This window comes from Eumetopias jubatus, unplaced genomic scaffold, assembly GCF_037043125.1.
Source record: "Eumetopias jubatus isolate StellerSeaLion01/CBP00866 unplaced genomic scaffold, mEumJub1_p1.0 scaffold_9, whole genome shotgun sequence".
Taxonomy (NCBI): domain Eukaryota; kingdom Metazoa; phylum Chordata; class Mammalia; order Carnivora; family Otariidae; genus Eumetopias; species Eumetopias jubatus.
This window is the reverse complement of record NW_028274815.1, coordinates 53,422,802-53,446,881: the sequence shown is the minus strand read 5'-3', so window position 1 is coordinate 53,446,881 and position 24,080 is coordinate 53,422,802. Positions and strand designations below refer to the sequence as shown.

At 37.9% G+C, this 24,080-nt stretch overlaps 1 protein-coding gene across 1 annotated transcript in view; it reads right to left on the bottom strand.

The window, feature by feature from the left end:
* Positions 1-8,495: 8,495 nt before the first annotated feature.
* The window catches only part of GFPT1 (glutamine--fructose-6-phosphate transaminase 1), a 56,936-nt gene continuing 41,351 nt past the window's right edge, over positions 8,496-24,080 (bottom strand). The window contains exons 13-19 of the mRNA XM_028116292.2: positions 22,822-22,942; positions 21,848-22,005; positions 15,764-15,878; positions 15,366-15,493; positions 14,429-14,596; positions 13,646-13,807; positions 8,496-12,385 (exon numbers count right to left, since the gene is read on the bottom strand). Coding sequence (XP_027972093.1) covers positions 12,341-12,385; positions 13,646-13,807; positions 14,429-14,596; positions 15,366-15,493; positions 15,764-15,878; positions 21,848-22,005; positions 22,822-22,942 — 897 coding nt within the window. The 3' untranslated portion in view covers positions 8,496-12,340. The remainder of the gene's footprint in view (positions 12,386-13,645; positions 13,808-14,428; positions 14,597-15,365; positions 15,494-15,763; positions 15,879-21,847; positions 22,006-22,821; positions 22,943-24,080) is intronic.

Below are 24,080 nucleotides of genomic sequence, written 5' to 3'. Positions count from 1 at the left end.
TGGTGAGTGGCTCAGCCTCCAGCCCCACTCCCCTCCCTGGAAATCAAGGGATAGAACTGAAAGTTCAATCATCTAAGCACATGGTTGTTTCCCCTGGCAACCAGCCCCTATCCTTAGGTGACCAAGGGGCTTTCCAAAAGTCACCTCAATAACATAACAAACGACACTTTTAGGACACTTAACACTTAGGAAATTCCAAGAATTTTAGGAGCTCTGTGGCCACAAACTGGACGAAAAACCAAATATATATTTATTATAAACCACAATACCACAATATGCAAGGTACTTTTGCTCTTATTATTTCACTCAGAGTCGTACCTGCAGGGCACACTGTGCTCCTTCCCATACCATGGTCCAAACAATAGACTTAAGTAGGTTGGCCCATGAATATAAAGAGATAAACAGCTGCTGGACATTGTAATGAGGATAAATCTAAATGAACATTGTATAAAATAATAAGGTCTTATGAGGTTAAATTAAAAAATATAATTAAAATATATGTTAAAAATAACATGTTAACATATATTAGGAGGAGGGAAATGAAGTTAAAATTTCCTCAAGTCCTTCCATAATCTGCAAGGACAACGTAGATTAACTTTAGAATTTGATTCCTAATAAATTAATATTGTAATTTCTACAGTAACCCCTAAAAGAACAAAAACAGACTGTAATATCCAAACAAACAGAAGTGAAAAAATGGGATGATGAAAAAATATTTAATCCAAGAAGAGACAAAAAAGAGAGAAAGAGAGAGGGGGAGAGAGAAACCGAACAGGACTGGCAGGTCAAAAAGAAAGCACAAAATAAAATGATAGAGATGAACCTAAGGTATGTTTTTAAATGTAAATTAACTAAATGATCCATTTAAAAGACAAACATTTCAAATTGGATTTTTAAAACTCCAACAATATGCTGTTTATAAGAGTTTAAATCTAAAACATAAGGGTACAAAAAGGCTGAAAATCAAAGGATGAAAAATATGTATCATGCAAATATTAACCAGAAGAAAGTTGCTGTGACTATATTACTAGGTGACAAGCTGAATTTTATTTCGTTTTTTAAAAGATTTATTTATTTGAGAGAGAGAGAGCAAGCAGTGGGGAGGGGAGGGGCAGAGGGAGAGGGAGAGTGTCCCCAAGCAGACTCCCTACTAAGCGTAGAGCTCGATGTGGGGCTCCATCTCATGACCCCGAGATCAAACCAAGAGTCGGTCACTTAACCAACTGAGCCACCCAGGTGCCCTGACAAGCTGAATTTTAAAGTAAAAGTTTATAACTAGAGGACAAAGAGGGTTCTTTCATAAGAAAAATTTTCAATTCATCAATAGCTTTAAATGTGCATACATCTCATTATAACATCAAAATATGTAAAGCAAATATATGAGAAATCTATAAAGCTGTTGCATGAGAAGAAATGGGAGAATTCCACCATCGCAGATGTTAACACACCTATCTCAGGAACTGAATGAACAAGGAAACAAAACAACCAACAAGGGTATAGAAGATCTGACCAACACAACTGACAAACAACCCTAATGGGCCTATTGAATACCATTCCAGCAGCAGCATTAATACATACACTAAATTCAAGCACAGAACACCCGAAAAACTGACCATATACCATACTAAAAGCAAGTATTCGAGAGATTAAAATAACTCAGAGCATGTTCTCTGACCATGTTAGATACCGATAACAAAATGGTAACTAGAATGGTATGTTTGAAAATTAAGAAACATGTCTAAGTAACCTATGAGTCAAAGAACTCATAATGTAAATAAGAATATATCTTGCACGGAGCAACCCAAATATTACACATCACAACATAAAGCAATTTGTAGGGGAAATTTAAAGCCTAAAAATGCCAGACTGAATTTCTCCTAGGAAGGCAACAAACCCATTTCATTAACAGATTAAAGGAGGAAAATAATGTGATGTCAGTAGAAGCTTTTGATAAAGCAGCCATATAGGATCTAAAGACAGACAAACTCTTAGCAAACTAAGAATAGGGAAAAACAAAAAACAAAACAAAAAATTTCCTTAACCTGATAAAGGGTGTCTACAAAAATCTACAGCAAAAATAATACCTAATGGTAAAATGTTGAAAGTTTTCCTTTGAGATTAGAAGTACAAAGAAATTCCCATTACCATTTCTATTCAAATTGTACTGGATGTCCTGGGCAGCAGAGTAAGGCAAAAAAATTTTTTTTAATGTGTAAGTATTTGTAGGGAAGAAACAAACCCGGAATTATTCACAGGTAACATAATGGTGCACATAGAAAATATTCACTAGAAATAAGCGAATTTAGCAAAGTTGCAGCAAACCAAAGTCAACATACAGAATTTCATTGTATTTTCTATACCATCAAAAAGAGCTAGAAAATGTAAATTTTTTAATGTTTTGTACATTTTTTAAAAAATAACATTTATAAGAAAATTATCAAGTACCTAGGAATAAATACAAAAGATGTGCAAGTTCTCTGAATCCGTTTCCCTGCAGCTGTTGTAATAATTTACCACATATTTGGTGATTTAAAACAACAGATTTATTCTCTTACGGTTCTGGAGGCCAAATGTCCAAAATCGGTATCACGGAGTTGAAATCAAGGTGTTGGGAGGGCCACACTCCCCCTGGAGACTCCAGGGAAAAATCCATTTTCTGTCTCTTCAGCTTCCGGTGGCTGTGTACCATTCCCGAATCTGCCTCTGGTCAAAATGCCAGACAGCTTCTTTGTCAAATCTCTCTCCCACTTAGAACAATAGTCTTTATAAATTTGATTCTGTCATTTGTCATTTTTTTCTCTCACTTAGGATAGCATGTTTGTGATTTTGCATTTTAAGCTTGTTTCTTAGAATACTCGTGGGAAGGCTCTGAGGCTTGTAACTGCAAGTTCATTGCTCCAGAACATTCAGGTTTGCTTCTGCCAGGTGCCTGAGGGCTCCATCAACTCAGGGTCACTGTGAATTATCTCTCAGACTGAGGTTTTTTAGGACAAACAGGTGGGGCCAACATGGACACAAAACCTGCCCGGGGTCTAGATGGGGTAAGGAATTCCCGTGGGAGACTCATCCCCCACCCACCACAACCAAGGCTTTTTCCCCTCGCCATAACCCTCTCTTGACATACTTCCTGGGTTTACTCTTTTGCCAAGAATGTTTCCCATTTTGCTGACGTCCCCCCCTTTCTTCAGACTGTGGCTTTGTCTCCTGGCCCCCATGTGCAGCCCATTAGCATTGAAAAGATCTAGACGCCGGGAGATCAACAGACGCCCCCCTCCCAGGTTTGCCATGGGCTTCAGTACTTCTCCAAGTAATGCTTTCTTACTTTTTGCTTTGGAGAATTTTTTTCCCTTGAGTTTGCTTTTGCCTTTTCTATCCAGCATTAACTTTTCTATCTCGGGAATTTCCTCATGCTATCGCTACAATATTGCCAGAAATTCCTGCTGCCACCTTTCTAAACACATGGGCCCCAATTTAGGTACAAGAATGGAGAAGGGAGGGAGGGTCCCAACCTAGCTAAGAGAGAAGCAAAAAGTTCTGGCCAAGAGTCGTAACAACCTAGGTGCTTGCTGAGGGCAAAGGGAACACAAAATGGGTAATGGAAGAGAAAATATACATATTTGTGTGTGTGTGTACTTGTACAGATTTACATAAACTACATACTCTTGACAGTTGTACAAATGAGGGCTTAGTATGTTGCCTTTTCTTGATATATATATATACATTTATGTAATTTACTTTGCCCCCTCCCCCTTCTAATTATTCTACTTAAAAAGACTATGACTTTTTAAAAAAAGATTTATTTGTGAGAGAGAGCACAAGCAGGGAGGAGGGGCAGAGAGGGAGAAGCAGGCTCTCGGGTGAGCAGGGAGCCCAATGCGGGGCTCGATCCCAGGATCCTGGGATCATGACAAGAGCCGCAGACAGATGCTTAACCGACTGAGCCACCTAGGTGCCCCAGACTATATGACTTTTATATCAAGGGGGATTTTGACTAAGGGAGAAAAGTGAACATCTCATAGGGAGAAATTTGTGAAATGTATCTTCTCTTCTTGGGAAGAGGATGTGTCTTTATTCCAACAGGGATAGTTGCAGCATGTCAAGCAGAACCACAATATTCTTCTTTCTCTTCTTTGGAAATTTACATATGGATACAAGGGTGAGTAGAGATGCTGGGTAATCCAAAGGGTGAACTGCACTGGTCAATATCTAAGTTCTCCCTTCTACTGGATACTTAGCCACAGAGTTCCAATTAGATTTCACCAGCGAGCCACGTGTACAGAATTTGGAAAAGAGAAGTAGAAATAAGTATTCTCTGGTGGTAAACTGCAGACAGGTTAATGGGCCTCAGGCAGCTAATGTGGGATTGGCCAACAGCTTCCACACATCTTTCTGGCAGTGGCCCACCCCGGTGCTACAGCAGCTGAGACCCCCAACAGTAGTGGTTCCTTGCAATTCCTACCCTGGCAGATGGCACAGTGGCCTCCCTCCCTCCTTGCCTTTCCCCAGGCCTTCTTCTAATGGCTGTGTAAGCCCAATTCCCCACGTTAAATCCTTTCTTACTAGAAATGCCAGTTGGTAGTGATTATGATTTCTTGATCAAACTCTAACTCAGCAAGTAAAGGCACTGAAAGAAAAAATAAATAAAAATGCTATTTAGAGTGTAACTTAAGGTCAGCAAGCATTTTATTAAGCAACTCCTCTGGCAAAGTCATTATGCTTAGGCAATGAGAAATAGTATGTGTCACTTAAGCAGAGCCCATTTGTCTGTAAGTCCTTCTCATATGATCTATGGGCCTAGAGTACCCAGGATACTGGGCAGCGCAAGGTAAGAAGGGAAAAGCAAGAACTGTTACATTTTGTGAAGGGTTGTCCAGTTAAATAATGATCCAAGTTTTGGGGCGCCTGGGTGGCTCAGTTGGTTAAGCAACTGCCTTCGGCTCAGGTCATGATCCTGGAGTCCCGGGATCGAGTCCCACATCGGGCTCCCTGCTCAGCAGGGAGTCTGCTTCTCCCTCTGACCCTCCTCCCTCTCGTGCTCTCTCTCATTCTCTCTCAAATAAATAAAATCTTAAAAAAAATAATAATGATCCAAGTTTTGAGGCATCCTATTTGGGCATAAGCCAAGCCATGACAGATTCTTTAATTTAAAAAATAAGTTAAGGGGCACCTGGCTGGCTCAGTTGGTGGAGCATGTGACTCTTGATCTCAGGGTCATGAGTTCAAGCCCCACCTGGGGTATAGAGATTACTTAAAAATCTTTAAAAATAAATAAATAAAATAAAAAATAACTTAAAAATCAGCCTTATCTTCTGATAGGATGTCAACATTCTCAGAGCTGCCCTTCCTCAGTTTCAGCATATTGAGCCCACAAGAACTGAGGACCATTAACACAGGAATGTCACCCTTCAGGAAGGCCAAGTTGAGGAGACCAATGTGTCTACAAGTCAGCTAGCTTTTGTCTGTTCTGGGGAACTCCAGATTCTGTCCCCTTCACTCCCGGAACCAGGCATTCGCAAACAAATTTACACAAATATGTCTCTGCTGAGAAAATAACTCAAAGCACTTAAGTTATTAATGTTGTGTCAGTAAAGTCAATTCTGCTTGCAGAGGCCACTTCACTTAAACATAAAAAAAACACAAAAACCCTACATATTAAGAAGTTTTAAAGTTAATTCGTTTCTTTCAAACAAATACTTTGAACTTTAGTAACAACACATGGGTCCAAGTTAATAACCAAGAACATGAGATAAAAATCTTACAAGGAGGGGCGCCTGGGTGGCTCAGTCGTTAAGCGTCTGCCTTCGGCTCAGGTCATGATCCCGGGGTCCTGGGATCGAGCCCCACATCGGGCTCCCTGCTCGGCGGGAAGCCTGCTTCTCCCTCTCCCACTCCCCCTGCTTGTGTTCCCTCTCTCGCTGTGTCTCTCTAATAAATAAATAAAATCTTTAAAAAAAAAAAACAAACTTACAAGGATTTCCCAAGGTTCCTAGGTTTCTACATAGCAGGAGTAAAAGTAAATTCAATATTGGGTTTACATTTTATTCAAAGGATAAATACAAAATTAGGAAAGCAAGAGATAAAAGTCAAAGCAAATATGCTCAATATTTCAAAACAACTCTACATACAAAGCAAATAGAGGGAAAAAAGCCCCCATGAATCGAATTGGCTACCTGTATTCAAGTCTACCAGAATCTTGAATTTACTATTTCCCTTGCCTGGGAACTACCACCGTTCATTGTCTCAGAAATTCTCCATCCCATTAGGGGCACTGTTTGAAGACCAAGCTTTCTAACAGTCCATCTCACACTGAACTTGCCACAGAACATCCATGACTGAGAATGCCACACTGGCATCAGTGAGGACAATATGAGGACAAGAGTGTCACCTGAAAGGGGCTACTGGCAGAAACAAACTGTAGTGACCCTGGTACATGTGAACCTTTGCAGCCTGGATGTTGTAGGGCAACCTAAAATTAATGGACAGCCACTTCTGCATCCCACAAATTAAGAATGCATTAGCTAAGAACCACGGGGTCATTTCCCCTGTAGGTATAATGAATCTAGAATTCCCCATAAGTATCCCGGCAATTCTCCTTCTAAGACCTCACTGTATTCACCTCCATTTCGGAACACATAAAGCCGAGTGACAGAGGCAAAAATGAGCTCCTAAAGACTTCCCAGGGGGTGCAACAGCTGTGAGTTCCAGGATACACCTTATTACGCTCTGGTTTTTAAATTGTTGGATGCTTCTAAATCACTTAGTATACTGCAGAAATTAAAAGCATATGAAAACATGCCAAAAGCTTTCATCCTAATAGGTATAAACAGTCTTTTTAATCTTACACAAACAGAGGTAGACTGATAAATGAGTGGAAGGAAAGAACCTCTCTCCAAAAAGCATTTCTCTAATTGTTTACAAGCTCCATTTTTTATTCCATATTTTCAACTGTACATCCATACATTTTCAAAAATCTCTTGAAATATGAAAAGGAAAATATGGCTACATAACAGCATTAGGAGAAATACATATCAGAAAACACATACGTGAACCTTGGAATTTGAGCCAATAAATCATGTTAGTATGAAGTTCAAAACGTGGCCTTTCAATCTTGGAAATAATCTCTTGTACACATGCTAACCAAAAAGAGAATCATGAATTTATCTTATTACACACATACTTCCAGGGAAGGGTAAGATGGTTAAACAACCTATAACCTGGCAGCTTGTCTGTATATTATTACAAGATTAGTTTATAGCCCCAGGATGTTTAAGGTAATAAAGTTCTTACATCATTTTTTTTCCTACATCATTTTGTAAAAGGAAGGAGAACTATTTACCTTCAGATTAATGAGAGAAACTTAACTCTTACTTCTTTTCCTCATCCAAAAAAGTTAAAAATTTCTTTTTCTTAAATGCCACTCCAATGAAAAACAGGCCTCTAAATTTTCAGGGAAATTATTTCTTGCCCTTTAGTAAGTACTCAGTAAATACTCCTAGCCAACTGAGGAGAATTCAAAGATAACTGTTTAATAAAAGTAAAGCTGGATTTTATGCCAAAACGTGGCCCATGGAAAAAATGACCCACGCTGTCTGGCAGCCCCAGGCTTTGCTGCAGAGCAACCCCGAGACAGAGATGAGACTGGGCTCAGTTCTACAGGAAGGCAAAACAGCCCAGCTATTCATTCAAACTACCCTGGCATAACTCTGTCTCCTGCAGAACACAGCGAGTGCTGTAAGCACTACGGATAGAGATTTTCGCTTGCTGTTTATAAAAGGATCCTGTAAAAGGAATCTTTGTTCTATAATTAACAGATTGCCAGATACTACAGAAACTTTAGAGTACATGCAGTCTTGCTATTCACCCATCTTAAATATCCTTCTTTTGCAACTATCAATTCACTTACGCAAAGCTGTTGATCACTGTATACACTAGAAATTCGCTAGAAACAACACATTCTTGCAAAAAAATTTTACAAGACTTGAGAAGGTATAATATCTATGGAGTATGACATCAAAAAGTAGAGCCTTTGTTTTATCTAATGATCCTTTCTAAAACAATTGGCAAGTTGAGGTGGAGACGTGAAACTTTTGATTATATTTATCCAATCATCTCTACTTTTAAAAAGCAATAGTAATGAATTCTAGCATCAGAAAAGTTTACTAACAACACTGGCTACATTCTTAGTGCAATACAATCTTTAACACACCTACAAACATGTATACACTTCAAATATTGGCAAATTGCTTCAAAATGCAATTCTCAGTAAGTTTTGGTAATTTATTCACAGTTCTAGGTTAGAGTTACTGGACTTACAAGACATGAGGAAGAAATGACCAAATGGCTCAGTAAACTACACATTTATCGTAAAGAACAGAAAACTGAAACAAAGATTCTAAAATCTCCAGCTCACAAGCAGTATAATTTAAACAAATACCAAAAGTTTTATTTAAGCAAAAAAAAAAAAAAAAGAAAGAAAGAAAGAAAAAGACAAAAAAAAAAAAACCAAAAGGTCAACCACAGAACATTTAAAAAGCTAACAGGATCATTTCTGTATTCATTCTGAGTACCATAAGAAAGGTAATTCAAGAATTTCCTAAAACATTCTCATTAGCCATCATTTATTGTAGATTCCATAACATTGATATCAAGCTATTACAGACTTACAAGTTAATACAGCATACCTTTACGATCTTGCTAGTCAACTACGATTTTCATTTTAAGCCTGGAAATTATTGATTCAAAGCAAATGTTATCAGTCCTATTGGTTGTCATGTCATAGATGTGAAGATATGGTTAAACTCACCAAGCAAGGGAAATACTGATATATTAATAATCCTTAAATATTGTGAGAAAAAACTGATGCGTTAATTCTTCTAAACTTGAGATTCTAACATGAAGAACAAAGAAGGTAATCTGTAGTATGTTTTCATGAAGAAGACACTCTTATCTGGCAGTCTGGTAAACAAAACGCACTAAATATGTGGACACAAGGCTAAAATACCTTCCTTTACCATTCCCTTCCATTTCTTTGGCCTTCACAAATTCCATGTGAGCTATGATTTCCTTTTTGACAAATACTTTTCAGTGACATTGTGCTTTTTAGAAAAATCAGTTGTCACATACAATAGTTAACATTAGTCTTTCCCTTTTATTGCTACAGTATATCCTAAGTTTTTAAACAGATAAAACACCTGACTCCAAAGGACGTCTTAAAATATGTTTCTGGTCTTCCTTCTTTGAAGACAATATAAATAAGTGCCAAATGAACATTACCAAGGAGCTAAAAACAAAAACAAAAACAAAAACAGGGCTCCTTTTCCTCCTGTCCTGATTAGCTTAATTCAACAGACCTGTATTCAGAAGGATAAGTTGGTATCATCTTAGAAACAACTTTCCACAAAACTAAGAGAGAAAATCTGTGTTAGCTCTCTTAACCCCTAGCCCCAGCTGCACACCACCCTGTGTCCACTCCTCTTGAGTAGTATTCGATGCTTGCTTCTTTCTCCCTTGTGCATTTCACCTTTACCTTCCTTAGCGTACCACAGATAGATGGTCTACACAAGTGTGCGGTAAGAGTGCACTCTACAAAATGCATCTTCCACCTCTTGTGAACATTATATACCCCTAAACTTGGACCATTATTTAACAACCCAGTTCACCTCCACTTTTCCACTCCCTCACCCTGTGTCTCGCAATGATCTTCGTCTTCACCACTGATAAGTCTGCCTGGGGACAAGCAGACTTTGCTTTCAACAAGATGTCCTTTCCAGTTCCTGGCACAGTGACTTGCCCATAATAGGCTGCTGACACAATTACAGCACACTAAAAACAGTGAACATTAATTTTCCTCTTCCCATTCCCGACACAGGGAATTAAAAAAAGACAGAAAAGCCATGTGACTGCAAAGTAACCATCATTTACTGGGCCATGTACGAGATGCTACCCATGACCCCAGCCTAAAGAGGGCTCATGGCTGAGGTAAGGAACTCTAAGTTACATATGAGTGCATTTAAACTTTAAATGTACTACAAGAAAGAACTTTTTATATAAAGGACTCCTTTTGTAGCATATCTTTCTTGAAAAATCAGATTTTCTTATCTGTTAATATTACATTCATTTTAACTGGGCATGCACAGTTATTAGTGATTTGCCTCATTAGAGTATCTTTTTTTGTGTTCATAATTAATACATAAAAGCATTTAAAAATCACTACATTAAATAAAGTAAGAAGCAAGAAGGGACAAGAAGGAGAAACCATGTTTATTTGGAAAATATCACTTCTTTGTTCTTCAATATCGGCTTTTGATATCCAGTTCAGAACTTATCCTAGCTTGAAGTGTGTGTGTGTGTGTGTGTGTGTGTGTGTGTGTGTGTGTGTGTGTGTGTGTGTGTGAGAGAGAGAGAGAGAGAGAGAGAGAGAGAAAGGAAGAGAAAAAGAGAAACTGAAAACTAATGATTGATTTCACGTATTTGTTCGCTCAGAATGCTGACTCAAACTTCAGACCATTAAGAAATGCTACAAACCCATACAAATCACAGATATAAAATGCTAATTTAACATAAGAATTGACACTATACACATACTAAAACTAGCAGGCCTAAACAAAATAATCTCAGAAACAATTAAAATGGATAAATATAGCTACATATATATGATATCAATAGTAACCTTATTTTTAAAAACAACCAGGTTTCTAGTCTCCACCTAGGAGGACAGTCCTTCCAAAGTACCTCAAAATATGCAAAGTATTTTTCTAACCCCCTAAAACAAGCAGAATTCTGTGCTCCCCTTGCAGCAATAGCTATTAGAAAATCTTAACCTCACCAAGAAATTCAAACACAGAAAAAAGAAAAAACATGAATTTACTTAAATAATTATGCTAAATATCTTACCTTCACAATTTAAAGGCAAAAACTCTAGAAAGAGGACTTCACCAAAACACAAACACACTGCCCTATAACCCCCAAGATTTGGCCAAAAAGCCCCATAAAGAAATTACTACTCACAACATGTTGGATGTCAAACTAATATTCTACTCTATTTTAATCTAAATTGTTAATTTCCATTTCTGACGTAAACCAGCTGAAGGCACCTTGATACCACTTTACTTATTTGTATCTTCTTCATTCCTAAATATATTTCAGGGGTAGAACACAGACAATAGAGAAATATACCTAGGAAATAATAACTGTGTTCGATGCAATCCTTCACTAGCATCAGTGTAAAGCACTCAGCTTTCTCTAAGCCTGGCTCAGCATGTACATTTACAGTCAAATGATTAGTCAAAAGCCTTGCAAATCTTCCAAACTACAAAGAACTGCCAACTGGCAGGATGGTACTAGTTTTATGCAAAAAGGCAGTAAAAAGTTAAAATTCACTGCAGGAAATTTTTCCTTGGGACAAAAATTAGAGAATTCTGCATGTATCAGTACTGATTTAATCTCAGACGTATGACAGCAACTTTGTGTGGTGATTTCAAAGAAGTCATTAAAAAAAACACATGAAACAAAAAACTACAGATACAAGGAAATAAAAATCAGTTTTAGAAGATGGAAAAACTAGAAGTAGGGCACCCCACCTGGAGGTCCCCCATCTTCACAAGAAAAATCATGTTGTCAGTTGTCCAAAGCAGCTCAAATTTAAAGTTTCTGCTATGAAATTGTGCAAATACTTGCTGTTAAGAGTGGAGAAAACCAATGTACTACCCTACTTGAGCTTCCTGCATTAACTCCACCTCCAGATAACAAGCAACAGGTCTGAGACACTCAGGTTAACCTAACTTACATAGAAATCCCACCAAGAAAAGCTTTCAGTTTTTAAGTTCTACAGTTTGATTTAAAAACAAAACAAAAACAAATTTCAAAACAAACCACAGCATCTTCTCTTTATACGTAAACTTAACAAAACCTTAATTAAATGTCCAACCATTAGCAGACATTGCCACTGGCTTTAGATATTCCAAATTAAATGTACTACACTTTCTTTGGGCTGAATGAATAGAAGCACGGTAAAACAAAGGCCAATTATTCTAAAAACACACGATTCTCCCAGACTGAAGTGAAGGGCCCAGAAATCCAACACCCAGCATCCTTTAAAGAAAATGAGAGCTAAATCTCTGTGGTAACGATTCCAATATAAATTCCATTATTTAAACTCCCCGACAAACTACTGGAAAAATATGAGGTAATTTCACAAAAATCACAAATTGAGTGGAATAATTATAACCGATATATAAATAAGGATTTACTAAAAAAGGCTTCAAAGGGTGAATTTTAAATCAAGGTGTTAAATACAAAAGGTGTCTTGTGTTGCTCAATCGCCCAGAGTTGCAGACGCTCCTTACTCTACAGTTACAGATTTGGCAAGATTCCGGGGAAAATCAACCTGCAAAAGAAGCAATATTTGAAAGACTGTATCGATTGGGGGGAGAGGAGCAGTGACTCTAAGCAAATTACTTTTGTGTATAAAACCAGAAAACAACGTGTTCCTCAACTATCTTAATTACAGACTACAAAAAACTAACATTAGAAAATAGAGTCAAGGGACGCCTGGGTGGCTCAGTCAGCTAAGCAGCTGCCTTCGGCCCGGGTCATGATCCCAGGGTCCTGGAATCAAGTCCCACATCGGGATCCTTGCTCAGCAGGGAGCCTGCTTCTCCCTCACTCTCCCTCTGCTTGTGCTCTGTCAAATAAATAAAACTTAAAAAAAAAAAAAAAGAAAACAGAGTCAAGGGGCGCCGGGGTGGCTCATTCATTGAGAGTCTGCCTTTGGCTCAGATCATGATCCCAGGGTCCTGGGATCGAGCCCCGCATTGGGCTCCCTGCTCCGCGGGAAGCCTGCTTCTCCCTCCCCCACTCACCCTGCTTGTGTTCCCTCTCTCGCTTTGTCTCTGTCAAATAAATAAAATCTTAAAAAAAAAAAAAAGAAAATAGTCAAATAATGTATCTTAAGAATCTTGAAATGAGGAAAAAGCATTCCAAAGGAGCCAGTTCAGCACAGGAAGTGCTTCTGTGGTCCTCTATAAAAGGGGCAGCCCACTTGGAGAGTCACGGGCCTCAGGCAGCTAATGTAAGACTGGCCAACAGCTTCCACGCATCTTTCTAGCAGTGGCCCACCCTGGTGCTACAGCAGCCGAGACCCCCAACAGTAGTGGCTCCTTGCAATTCCTACCCTGGCAGATGGCACAGTAGCCTCCCTCCCCTGCCTTTCCCTAGGCCTTCTAATGGCTGTGTAAGCCCAATTCCCCACCTTAAATCCTTTCTTACTAGAAATGCCAGTTGGTAGTGACTTATGATTTGTGTGTAAGAGCAGGACGCTGGGCTGGGAGACTGGGAATGCTAAGTCCTGCAATGTGCAGGGGGCGTCCCAAAGAACTGCCAGCCACCCGGAAGGAAACAGAAAACACATGGAGACTCCCCAAGGAGGTAAATCTCCAATCACAGAGGTAGGCTCCAAGGTTCCTTCAGGTTCAGCGGGTAAGATAAGGTTATGACGTAACCTACACACTGGGCTGTGCAAATGTAACAGGTGACAGATAAATATCTGAAGGATTTCTCAAATGCTATTACTAAAAATTTAGAAGGAAACTAAGAGTGAACCAGGTAAAAAGCGAGCTCAAGATTTCTCCAGGGGCCCATCACTTACGTCATAGCCTCTCAGCACAGCAAGGTGGAAAGCCAGCAGCTGTAAGGGGATCACACTGAGAATGCCTTGCAAGCAGTCCACCGAGTGGGGTACCTTGATTGTTCTGTTTGTGTTCTTAATGGTCTCGGTATCCTCCTTATCACAAATCACCACTGGGCGTCCCTGGGAAAGACACACACACACACACAAAATCAATGGTAAGCAAAGGCAGAGCTGTTGCACATGAACGTGCAAATTCTGCACTGAGCATATACACGTGGCCTCCCTGACTCAATCCTAGGGGTAACTGAGATTGAGCTCACTTGCAGCCAAGGAAACGGAAACTTTGTGGGATTCTGTAGTTTGTTTAAACTCACACAACTGAGAAATACCGAGCTCAGTTACCAGACAGTAATATCTTCGGGACTTTATAGAAAAGCCAAATGATCTAAAGAAAACGCAGTTAAGCACAACACCTGTAATAGTAACGTAAAACCCAGTTTCTCCTGAAATATACTTTTAAAAATATTAACTTAAAAGGGAGCAGCACACACTAGGAGAGAGGAGAGGATCTGAAGACTAGGACCTCAGTTTTGGTCTTGGTTCTGCTTATTATGAGATCTAGGAGCTGGGCCCTGTCAAAACTCTTGAGTATCTCCGACTCTTCACACATAAACCTCAACATGTTGTGTAAGCCTCCCACTACACACTGGTCTATCACTTTAAATGTCATGAAATTCAAATAAGCTTTAGTGACCCAGCTCTTAGATAATTCCCAGCGCCCTCCTAGCAGCCCCTACTTACCTGCCTGGCAACCACCTGCTGAAGAGCATTCTGACACTTGGCATAAGTGTGATCTCTCATGATAATCATGATGACAGGCATCAACTTATCCACCAAAGCCAGAGGGCCATGTTTCAATTCACCAGCAAGGATGCCTTCAGAGTGCATGTAAGTGATTTCTTTGATTTTCTAACAGGAAAGAACTAGATTAGTCTTCGTCTGTTATTCAAAAACCCATTCTTACGTAAATATTACATAAAACATCTGCTGTCCAGGGATGCGTGGGTGGCTCGGTTGGTTAAGCATCTGCCTTTGGCTCAGGTCATGATCCCAGGGTCCTGGGATCGAGTCCCAAGTCGGGCTCCTTGCTCACCGGGAAGACTGCTTCTCCCTCGCTCCCTGATTGTGCTCTCTCCCACTATCTCTCTCTGGGTCAAATAAATAAAATCTTAAAAAAAAAAAATCTGTTGTCTGAAGTCACTATTCATCCAAAAGTATAAAAGGCTCTGACCTGTAAATATAGGTTAATAGATTATTTCTGAACTATCAACAAGTAACTGGAAGTTTGTTAATTAGAAATTTTAAAACCACAAAAACTTTGTGAAGATTTTAAATGATCATGAATATATTCCTATTACTCCGTAACTGTTCTTTTACTTGCCTCATGTTTACTTCCATGAAATCCCACACCTAGAGAATTTTATCTTTTATTTATTAACATTTGGACAACAAATTAACCCAAGTAACTTGCTAAACCCAAATCATGGTGGTAAAATGTACTTTTCTTGATAATTCACTTTTGAATTAAGTATTGTGTTACCCTTTCTCAAGATAACAAATCAGAGTGCATAAATACAGAGACATTTTCAAAAGTCCCACCTATTTCACTGGATCTAAAAGTATGACTATGTGCCAGGTCCTTAAGTCCACAGACATAATTATAAGTGAGAAGACTTACCAGTGCCCCTTCAAGACAAGTAGCATAATGATAGCCACGTCCCATTATCAAGACTGACTTCTGATGATAAAGTTCTGTTGCCAGTTTCTGAATTTCATCATCCATGCTCAGTACTTCCTTAATTAAATCTGTTAAGTCATATTAATATTAACAAAGTCTATGAAAAAAGGGCAATAAACTGAACTGATATAATAACAATGATATATTGGCAGCAACCAACAAAAGACCAATGTTTCTATTCTGTAATATCAGTAAAGGATTTTTAAACACAGAGGTGCCAAAGAAGAAAGATCTTTTTGACTAAGTAGCTAAAACCCACAGCTTCAAGGACAAGAAGAGACTTCACTCATTAAACACTCCCTTAGACAACAAAAATCTACTGTGTGAGATCTTCGTACCAGGCAACCGCTTCAATCCAAGCATGATCTCTTTGCGTCTCTCTTGCATGGAGATCCTGTCATCACACATCATGAGGGCAAACATGACAAGGGATACAAACTGGCTGGTGTAAGCCTGGAACACCACAGAAAAGCAGAACTAGTTGCAGTTGCATTTTAAGAACATGGAATTTTTAATTAAAAAAAAAAGATGAAAATAAATTATTCCCTCCCATTGGTTTTATAAATATATATTGTCCATTAAAAAAAAAAAGTGTTAGCTGACAGCAAACTGAGCCAGTACTTGGGAAATCTATCACTATTCTCCTTTCTTGAATTTAACAAATGACTTAACTTTTATTTCCAAATACAGAAGTTCCTATAATGCACCGGATGCTTACCAAATCCCTAACACCCTAAGAAAAGAACAGAAACATGCAAAGGAAGATGAGCAGAGTATAAATCTGCACATGCATAACCAGATTAGGTTTTTCACATAAGTCAAAAGCAAAGCATTGAAGGACTTTCCCTAAGGTACTTGTACTGGTTTTGTTGTTTGTTTTTTTTATTGTTCTTTGATTTTTTTTTCACCTTTGCCTATTGCTTTTTCCTCACTCCCTTTTTTTTTTCCAGTTCAGCTCAAAAAAATTTTTTAACCTTAATTGTAGAAAAGTGGGTAGAAATAAGAATTGTCATCATTCTTAGGAATAATTACATTTTAATAACATGGTATTAATAACATTTGTGAATACTGCCTCCTAATCTTTACTGCCTTTCTTCTTTCTTTAAAGGGTTAAGAAAATTAATTGGTAAGTATAATTTTATAACTTGCTCTTATTCTTAATTTAATTGCAAGCACTTTCCCAAGGAAGACTGCCTTCTTTCTTGTTTACTAGTGTTTGATACGCAGTTTTGAAACTGGAGTTTTTCATCTCTTTAGGTGTCAGATGGCCCATCTGTTAAAGGTACATTTACAAGATTCTCATGAGAATCAAATGAGACCAATGTAAAGCATTCAGCATAATGCCTGACAAACAGGCTCAAAACAAACTTTTATTGAGAAAAGCTTGAACTAAGAGACATTTATTCCTAGGATAGAGAACTGTGAATGTTTTAAAACATGCAGTCAACTACCAAGACTATTTTCATTCCCATTAGCTGTATGAGAATGTGAGAGATGTTTTGCCACATTCTTTGCAATACTGAAAATTATCTTTTTAATAAGTTTATACCATTTGCCTGCTAGACAATGGTCTCTCACTACTACTTTATCATACATACCTTAAATCTGAAAAGACTTTTATATGTTTTCATGTTCATTAGCCATTTATGTTTTCTAAGAATTGACTATATGTTCTTGTTCCTGGACTTGGAGTTTTGGGTTTTTTTGTTTGTTCTTAGTTGGTGTTAAGAAGGTCTTTACTGTTATGTTTCAAATACTTTTTCCCAGTTTCGGTTAAACCTTTTATAATGGTGTTTATTAAATTAAAAGTTTTATTTTTTAACTTTTAAGTAGTATTTTTAAGCTTAATCCTTCCATCCTAACATCAGTTAAGTATTATTAAATTTTCTTAATTCTATTGTTTTTATTGTCTCTTATTATTTTTTTTTTAGTCTATCTGAAATTGATTTTAGTGCAAGGTGTTTTTATTCTTATAAATAGCCAATTTTCCTTCCATTTCGCCCACACTTTCTCTACTGGCTTGCGCCATTTCCTATAGTCTCAGTCCTCTGATACCCTAGAGTCACGCTGCAGAACTGACTCTGTCCCACAGATCTGCCATTTCTTTACAAAACAATCTTCCCATCCAGAAATATGGTATTTCTATCAATTTGTGGTAAAAACCTAAAAGTCTATAAGGTTATATAGTTTTCATCTATTCAACAAGTGTTTATGGAGCATCTTAGGCAGTGCTTGGTAAAGTTATTTTTAAGCATTTTTATAGCTATTGAAAATAGAATCCCGCCTCCAAACACACCCCCCCATATCTCTTCTAAGTAGCCACTGTCAGTTTATAGAGAAAATATTTGTATATATTTTATATAAAACACTTTATACGAATTCTTACTCATTCTAAGAAATCTTTCACTTGCTATTCTTAAGCTCTACAGGAGTCCATCATATCAATTGCAAATAAGAAGAATCTTATTTCATTTACTCTTCTCTATTATTAGTCTCCTTCTGCTTTACTGGGTTTCCTTTTACTTTTTTTTTTTTTTTAAAGATTTATTTATGTGAAAGAGAGCATGCACGCACAGGGCAGGACAGGGGCAGGAAGAGAGAGGGAGAGAATCTCAAGCAGACTCCCTGCTGAGCACAGAGCCCAAAGCAGGGCTCCATCTCAGGAACCTGAGATCATGACCTGAGCTGAGATCAAGAGATAGATGCTCAACTAAGTCACCCAGGGACCCCTGTACTAAGTCTTTTTTACAGTAGTTCTGATACTTTTTTTTTTCTGATACCTTTTTAATTCACCAGCTATTTAAAGAAACTAAATTTTACATTTCAGGCATATGAGTTTCTTATTTATATTTTTATTATTGAATCATTAGGACTATTGTGGTGTGGCCAGCTGCAGTATTATGTGTAATTTTAACACAGGAAATTTATTCTGGGTTTTCTTGTAGATTATAGGCTCAATTTCTATTACTCTTCTCTGGATAAGGAATCACTTCATAAGTGACTATTTTTCTGTCATAATAGGAGGATAATGAGCCTCTTGTATAATAAAATCACAATCTGCTAATGCTCTGGACCTTCCCAATAGTTAAATGAGACTCCCCACTTCCTCTTGCTGAGCCTCCTAGTCGTCAGCTGCTCATACATTTCTGCACAGCTACCTGTCCCTGTGCTATGATGTGGTCTACCAGAAGGTTGGGATTTTTCCCCCATAGCACCAGCGTGGATTTGCAGTCTCTTGCCTTCAGGCTAATGAGCACATCTGTATTCTAAATTCCAATCCCTTCCAGTCTACCTTTTCCTACTGACGCTTACTTTTCAATAAACCAATTAATCACAAAACACATGATCAGGACAGGGTGAGAGACCCAGTATCTGGGACCCCTGGCATACCTAAACTCTTTCCAACTCAAACCGATCAGATGAGTTCCAATTCCTCGAGCCCAGGACTAAAAATATTACTCTACAGAGTAATGTTTCCTTATTTGGACTTAAGACATCTCAACACTGATTTTTAAGTATAAATATTAAATAGCTTTAACGGATACATTTTTCCATTGCGTTTCCATTACAGCTTAATTTCCAATTTCATGGTTTTCATTTCACCAATATATACCAGAAAACCAATTATGAGAAAAGTAAGTTACACCTCACACTTAGAATTTACTGAGGTTTGAAAGAATTCACCAGGAAAATGTTGACTCTGAACTTTTAAACTTGGTTTTACTTTATATTCAGCCAAAAGCTTATATCAGTTTATTTTTAAAAATCAACATAAGTCAGTACTGTGGTTAAATTTTAAACACCTGCAATAACATAAAAAACTGCTCCATCTGCACACTTATGCTATTCTTACAGAAATATCAAACTGTCTATGGTCTGATATTATGAGAAACTTAGTCATCTCTCTCTCTAACCCTGAGTTTTTCAGGTGAAGCTGGGGATTTATAAACAAGATTATAGAATTCTTGAGCTAGGTCCATCACAGGGCCGGGGATTAGGACCAATGATGAACTTCTTTGATCACCTATTAACATATAAACTTATATTTGCCATTCAGAAACGCTCTAAGATTAAACATTGCAAAACTTTATAACTCCAAGCCCAGAATGTCTAAGGCAGTTGAAGAAAACAAAATCACTTTGGAGTCCAAGAAAAATTAAAGTAAGACTAAACTGCCATACTTACTAAAATTTTTAAGGGAGCTATTTTTTTTAGAGACATTAATTAAAATATATGCTATGAAAAGATGTTTTTCTTATACAAGATGTAACCAAAAAAAAAAAAAAAGATGTAACCATTGGGGGAAACTGGGTAAGAAGTACATGGACTTCTCTACTATCTTTGCAATTTCCTATAAACCCTATATTTATTTCAAAATAAAAAGATTTCTAAAAAAGGACCCGCAAGAAAGAGAGCTACTGCTAGAAATAACAACATGAAAAAAAATCTCAAAAACATCAACGGTGAAACCCTTGTTTCACCATATGTTAAACAGAAGGAGCCAGACACAAAAGGCCTGTATTATACAATCCCATTTATAAGAAATTTCTGGAAGATGACATAGTGTAGCAAGAGAAAGCAATTGTAGCTGCCTCAGGCTGAGGCTGAGGTAAGAGTGGGGGTTGACTGTAAAAGGGCATAAAGGAACTTTTTTCAAGTGAGTTAGTCTTCTAAAACAGGACTGTGGTGACAGTTACACAGCCAAATTTACTAAAACTATACACTGAATATTGGTGAATGTTACGGTGGTGAAATTTACACCTCGATAGAGCTGAAAAAAATGGCAGAATCTAGGTGATGGGTATATGGGTGTTAATATGAAATTCCTTTAACTTCGCTGTGTGTTTGAAAATAATCATAATAAAATGTTGAGAAGGGACGCCTGGGTGGCTCAGGTGGTTAAGCATCTGCTTCCCTCTGCTCGGCTCACGATCTCAGGGTCCTGGGATCGAGCCCCACTTTGCGCTCCCTGCTCAGTGGGCAGTCTGCTTCTCCCTCTCCCTCTGCTCCCACACCCCGCTTGTGCTCTCTCTCTCTAATAAATAAAAAATCTTAAAAATAAATTTAATACAATGTTGAGAAAATTGAAGTTTTTGTGAACAACAGAATTAAAAATCAAAAACATTGTACCCTGGCAGCTCACAGTTCAAGCAAGATGTTTGGAAGGCAGCTATGCTCACCACTATACCACCAACACAGACTCAAGAAAGATTTTTAAAAAGGTAAGTCAAGAGCACCCATTCAGTGGTATGACCCCATATCCCACATATACTATGGTGAAGGCCTGTTTCACCATGTGTTGTGAATAATAAAGGGGCCTTGGAATTCCAATCCCTGATCAAAGCTGTCTGAATACTGTTCCAAAAATCCATAAGCTGCTGCTGAGGGCAGCTGGTTATTTATTCAGGCACAGAATGGAAACCGAAGCACAAACATCTTACATGTTTTAATTACCACATGGAGAAAATGCAGGTTTCAGCTTTCTGTAAATTATAGTGTTAGCAACATCAAAGTAACCAAGAAACCAAAAACCTTAAGAGTTTTTACATAAGAATCACAAATTAAAAAAAAAAAATTCTGAAGAGGAAAAAAATTCAGCTGTGGTTCTGTACATGTTAACATCATCTTCCACACACACCCTTAATTAGAATCAAATCCACCAGTACCTACGCATCCTATTAGATCATCAGCAGTAAATATTATGCTTAAGCAGAAAACCAGAAATGTTGAAATCATAAAGAGTAATACAACTGTGGAAAGAGAACATCTTTTGTATTTTAAGATTCTTATTTTTATTACTAATACTAAATTTATGGATATTCCAATTTCAAAGAGCCAAACAGTCTCAATAGGCCTTAAAAAAAAAAAAAAGGCGCTTTAAGTCTCCACAGGTACAGTGGAGAAACAGATATTGTCATATAATACTCATTTTAATTTTTTTAAATCGGCAAATTTTATACCAAAAAGTGTACACCCCCTTACAAACTTTCACAGGTAATATGTGTATTTTGGTATATTTATTAGAAGCTATGAGTATGTAAATTAAAATGTCAAAAATGATTAGAATTAAGCTGAAGGTTTCTAATCTGTTATTTTTCTAATTCCCTACTATACTTAATAAAAGAAGAACATCAGACTTACCATGTACCCTGCTGCACCGGCAAGAGGAATATAAGTGATGAATGGAAACAGCCAGCATGTATGTTACATACACTTGGCCCTTTTAACCTCTTAAGATGGGAGTGAGGGACGGAAAGGTAAGTGTTGTATCTACTACTGACCGTTAAACCTTACAATAATTACAATGATTGGTAAACTACAGGAGTTCTATAAGTGCTAACAAATGAACTATATGGTACAGATTAGTGTGTTTCCACCAGTACTATGATGAAATAACCAAGAGAACTAAGTCAGGAACTTACCTTCGTGCTGGCCACACCAATCTCGGGCCCAGCATTAATGTGAACGCCACAGTCTGTCTCCCTCGATATGGAGCTGCCCACAGTGTTCGTGATCCCCACAGTTAGAGCTCCTCTCTCCTTACAGTACCGAAGACCCATTAGGGTGTCTGCTGTCTCACCTATGTAAAAAGACAAAAGTAACACAAAGTGCAGTCAGCAGATACTGTTTCTTAGATGCAAAAACAAAAAACTTTCACTTTCAACAGTACTATTTTGGTTTTTGATTTTAAGATTTTTTATTTATTTATTTGCCAGAGAGACAGTGTGTGAGAGAGAGAGAGAGAGAGAGAGCACAAGCAGGGGGAACGGCAGGCAGAGGGAGAAGCAGGCTCCCTGCTGAGCAAGGAGCCCAGTGTGGGACTCAATCCCAGGACCCTGGGATCGTGACCTGAGTCGAAGGCTTAATCGACTGAGTCACCCAGGAGTCCCAACAGTATCATTTAAGTAAAATTTAAAACATGCACTAGGGGTGCCTGGGTGGCTCAGTTGGTTGAGCGTCCAACTCTTGTTCAGCTCAGGTCGTGATTTCAGGGTCCTGAGATCAAGCCCCACGTCAGGCTCCATGCTCAGCAGGTAGTCTGCTTGAGATTCTCTCTCTCCCCTCTCTGAACCACCCCCACTGCCCCACAGCTCGCATGCACGCTCTTTCTCTAAAATAAGTCTAAAACAACAAAAAACGTGCACTTTAATAAATTTGTAAAACTTTTAATAAGTTCCTACTTTTTAGGATCTCCTTTCTTTCTTTGTCTTTGAAAACTCAGCTCGAGTATAAAATGTGTTAATTTTACTAACTCACAGAGAATTACATAATACCAATATAAATTATATTTGTCAGCTCACCTGCAATACCTGTTTATCGTTAAATATCATTTTTTGCCAAGATATGCTATAACTGAATGACTTCCTTGTCCTTCAAGTCTTTAAAATTAGCATACCTGACTGACTAATGAAAAAGCAAACATCATCTCGAAAAACTGGCGTGTTTCTATCCAGGAAATCACTGGCAAGCTCCACCATAACAGGCAACTCAGTCAGCTCTTCAAGAACTTGACGTGTCTGCAGAGAGAAGATGATTTGGTCATATCACCTTACTTCAAATACTCTTTATTCTCACTGGACAATTTGGATTCAGTGTACACTTGTTTTTTCTGATTACAAAAATGACACACATGCATTGTTAGAAAATATAAATAATACCTATTAAAGCATAAAAAATAATCAAAATCCCACCAGCCAGGATATAAGCACTGTTAACATTTTAGTACAAGTCTCTTTGGATAGTTATCAGTGCATGTACTCCTAAAAGAAAATACACCTACACAAATAAACTGTTTTGAGAAGTAGAAAAAGCACTGTTCTGAGTCAGCCTATATATTATCTTTAACTTCCCAATTTCTAATCTTGAAATGACAATTCATATAATACCAAGTCACTGAGAGATTTCAAATGAGATAACCACAGGTATAGAAACACCTCATGAAAAATTAAACACTTCAAAAGTACTATGTATTCAGGCACCTGGGCGGCTCAGTCATGAAGCATCTGCCTTCGGCTCAGTTCATGATCCCAGGGTTCTGGGATCGAGCCCCACATCGGGCTCCCTGCTCCGCGGGAAGCCTGCTTCTCCCTCTCCCACTCCCCCTGCTTGTGTTCCCTCTCTCACTGTGTCTCTCTCTGTCAAATAAATAAATAAAATCTTTTTAAAAAAAAATACTATGTATTCATAAATTAGTACTGTTTCCAAAAAAAGTCAATACACTTTAGAACTCTTGTTTAAGAAAGCTCACTATTTCTAAATTTTGTAGTAAGGAGGATGAAGTAGGCGGTAGTATGCTTCTATTCAAACAGCACCTTAGCATTTTTTTTTTTACTAATTTCCATTCTAATTCAATTCCTTTTACTCTAAATGTGAAAATTAAACAACAGAAAAAAATAAATTTTAGGCAGCAAAAATTTTAGGCCCTACAGATGCATACATTTAGTTGTAGTGGAGACCACCTGCTTCTTTAGGCAAAGGGCCCCACTCATCTCTTGCCCCATCATGGCATTCCTCCTTCACCGGAGTGAAGAACTATATAGGTTTCCTTACTTCATACCCCTTTAACTTTCTTGTCCACAAAAGTAAACTAAATGGTTTCATTCTATAACTTTGGTTTGGCGCTTTTTAACAACGTTAAAACATCACTTACAGAAA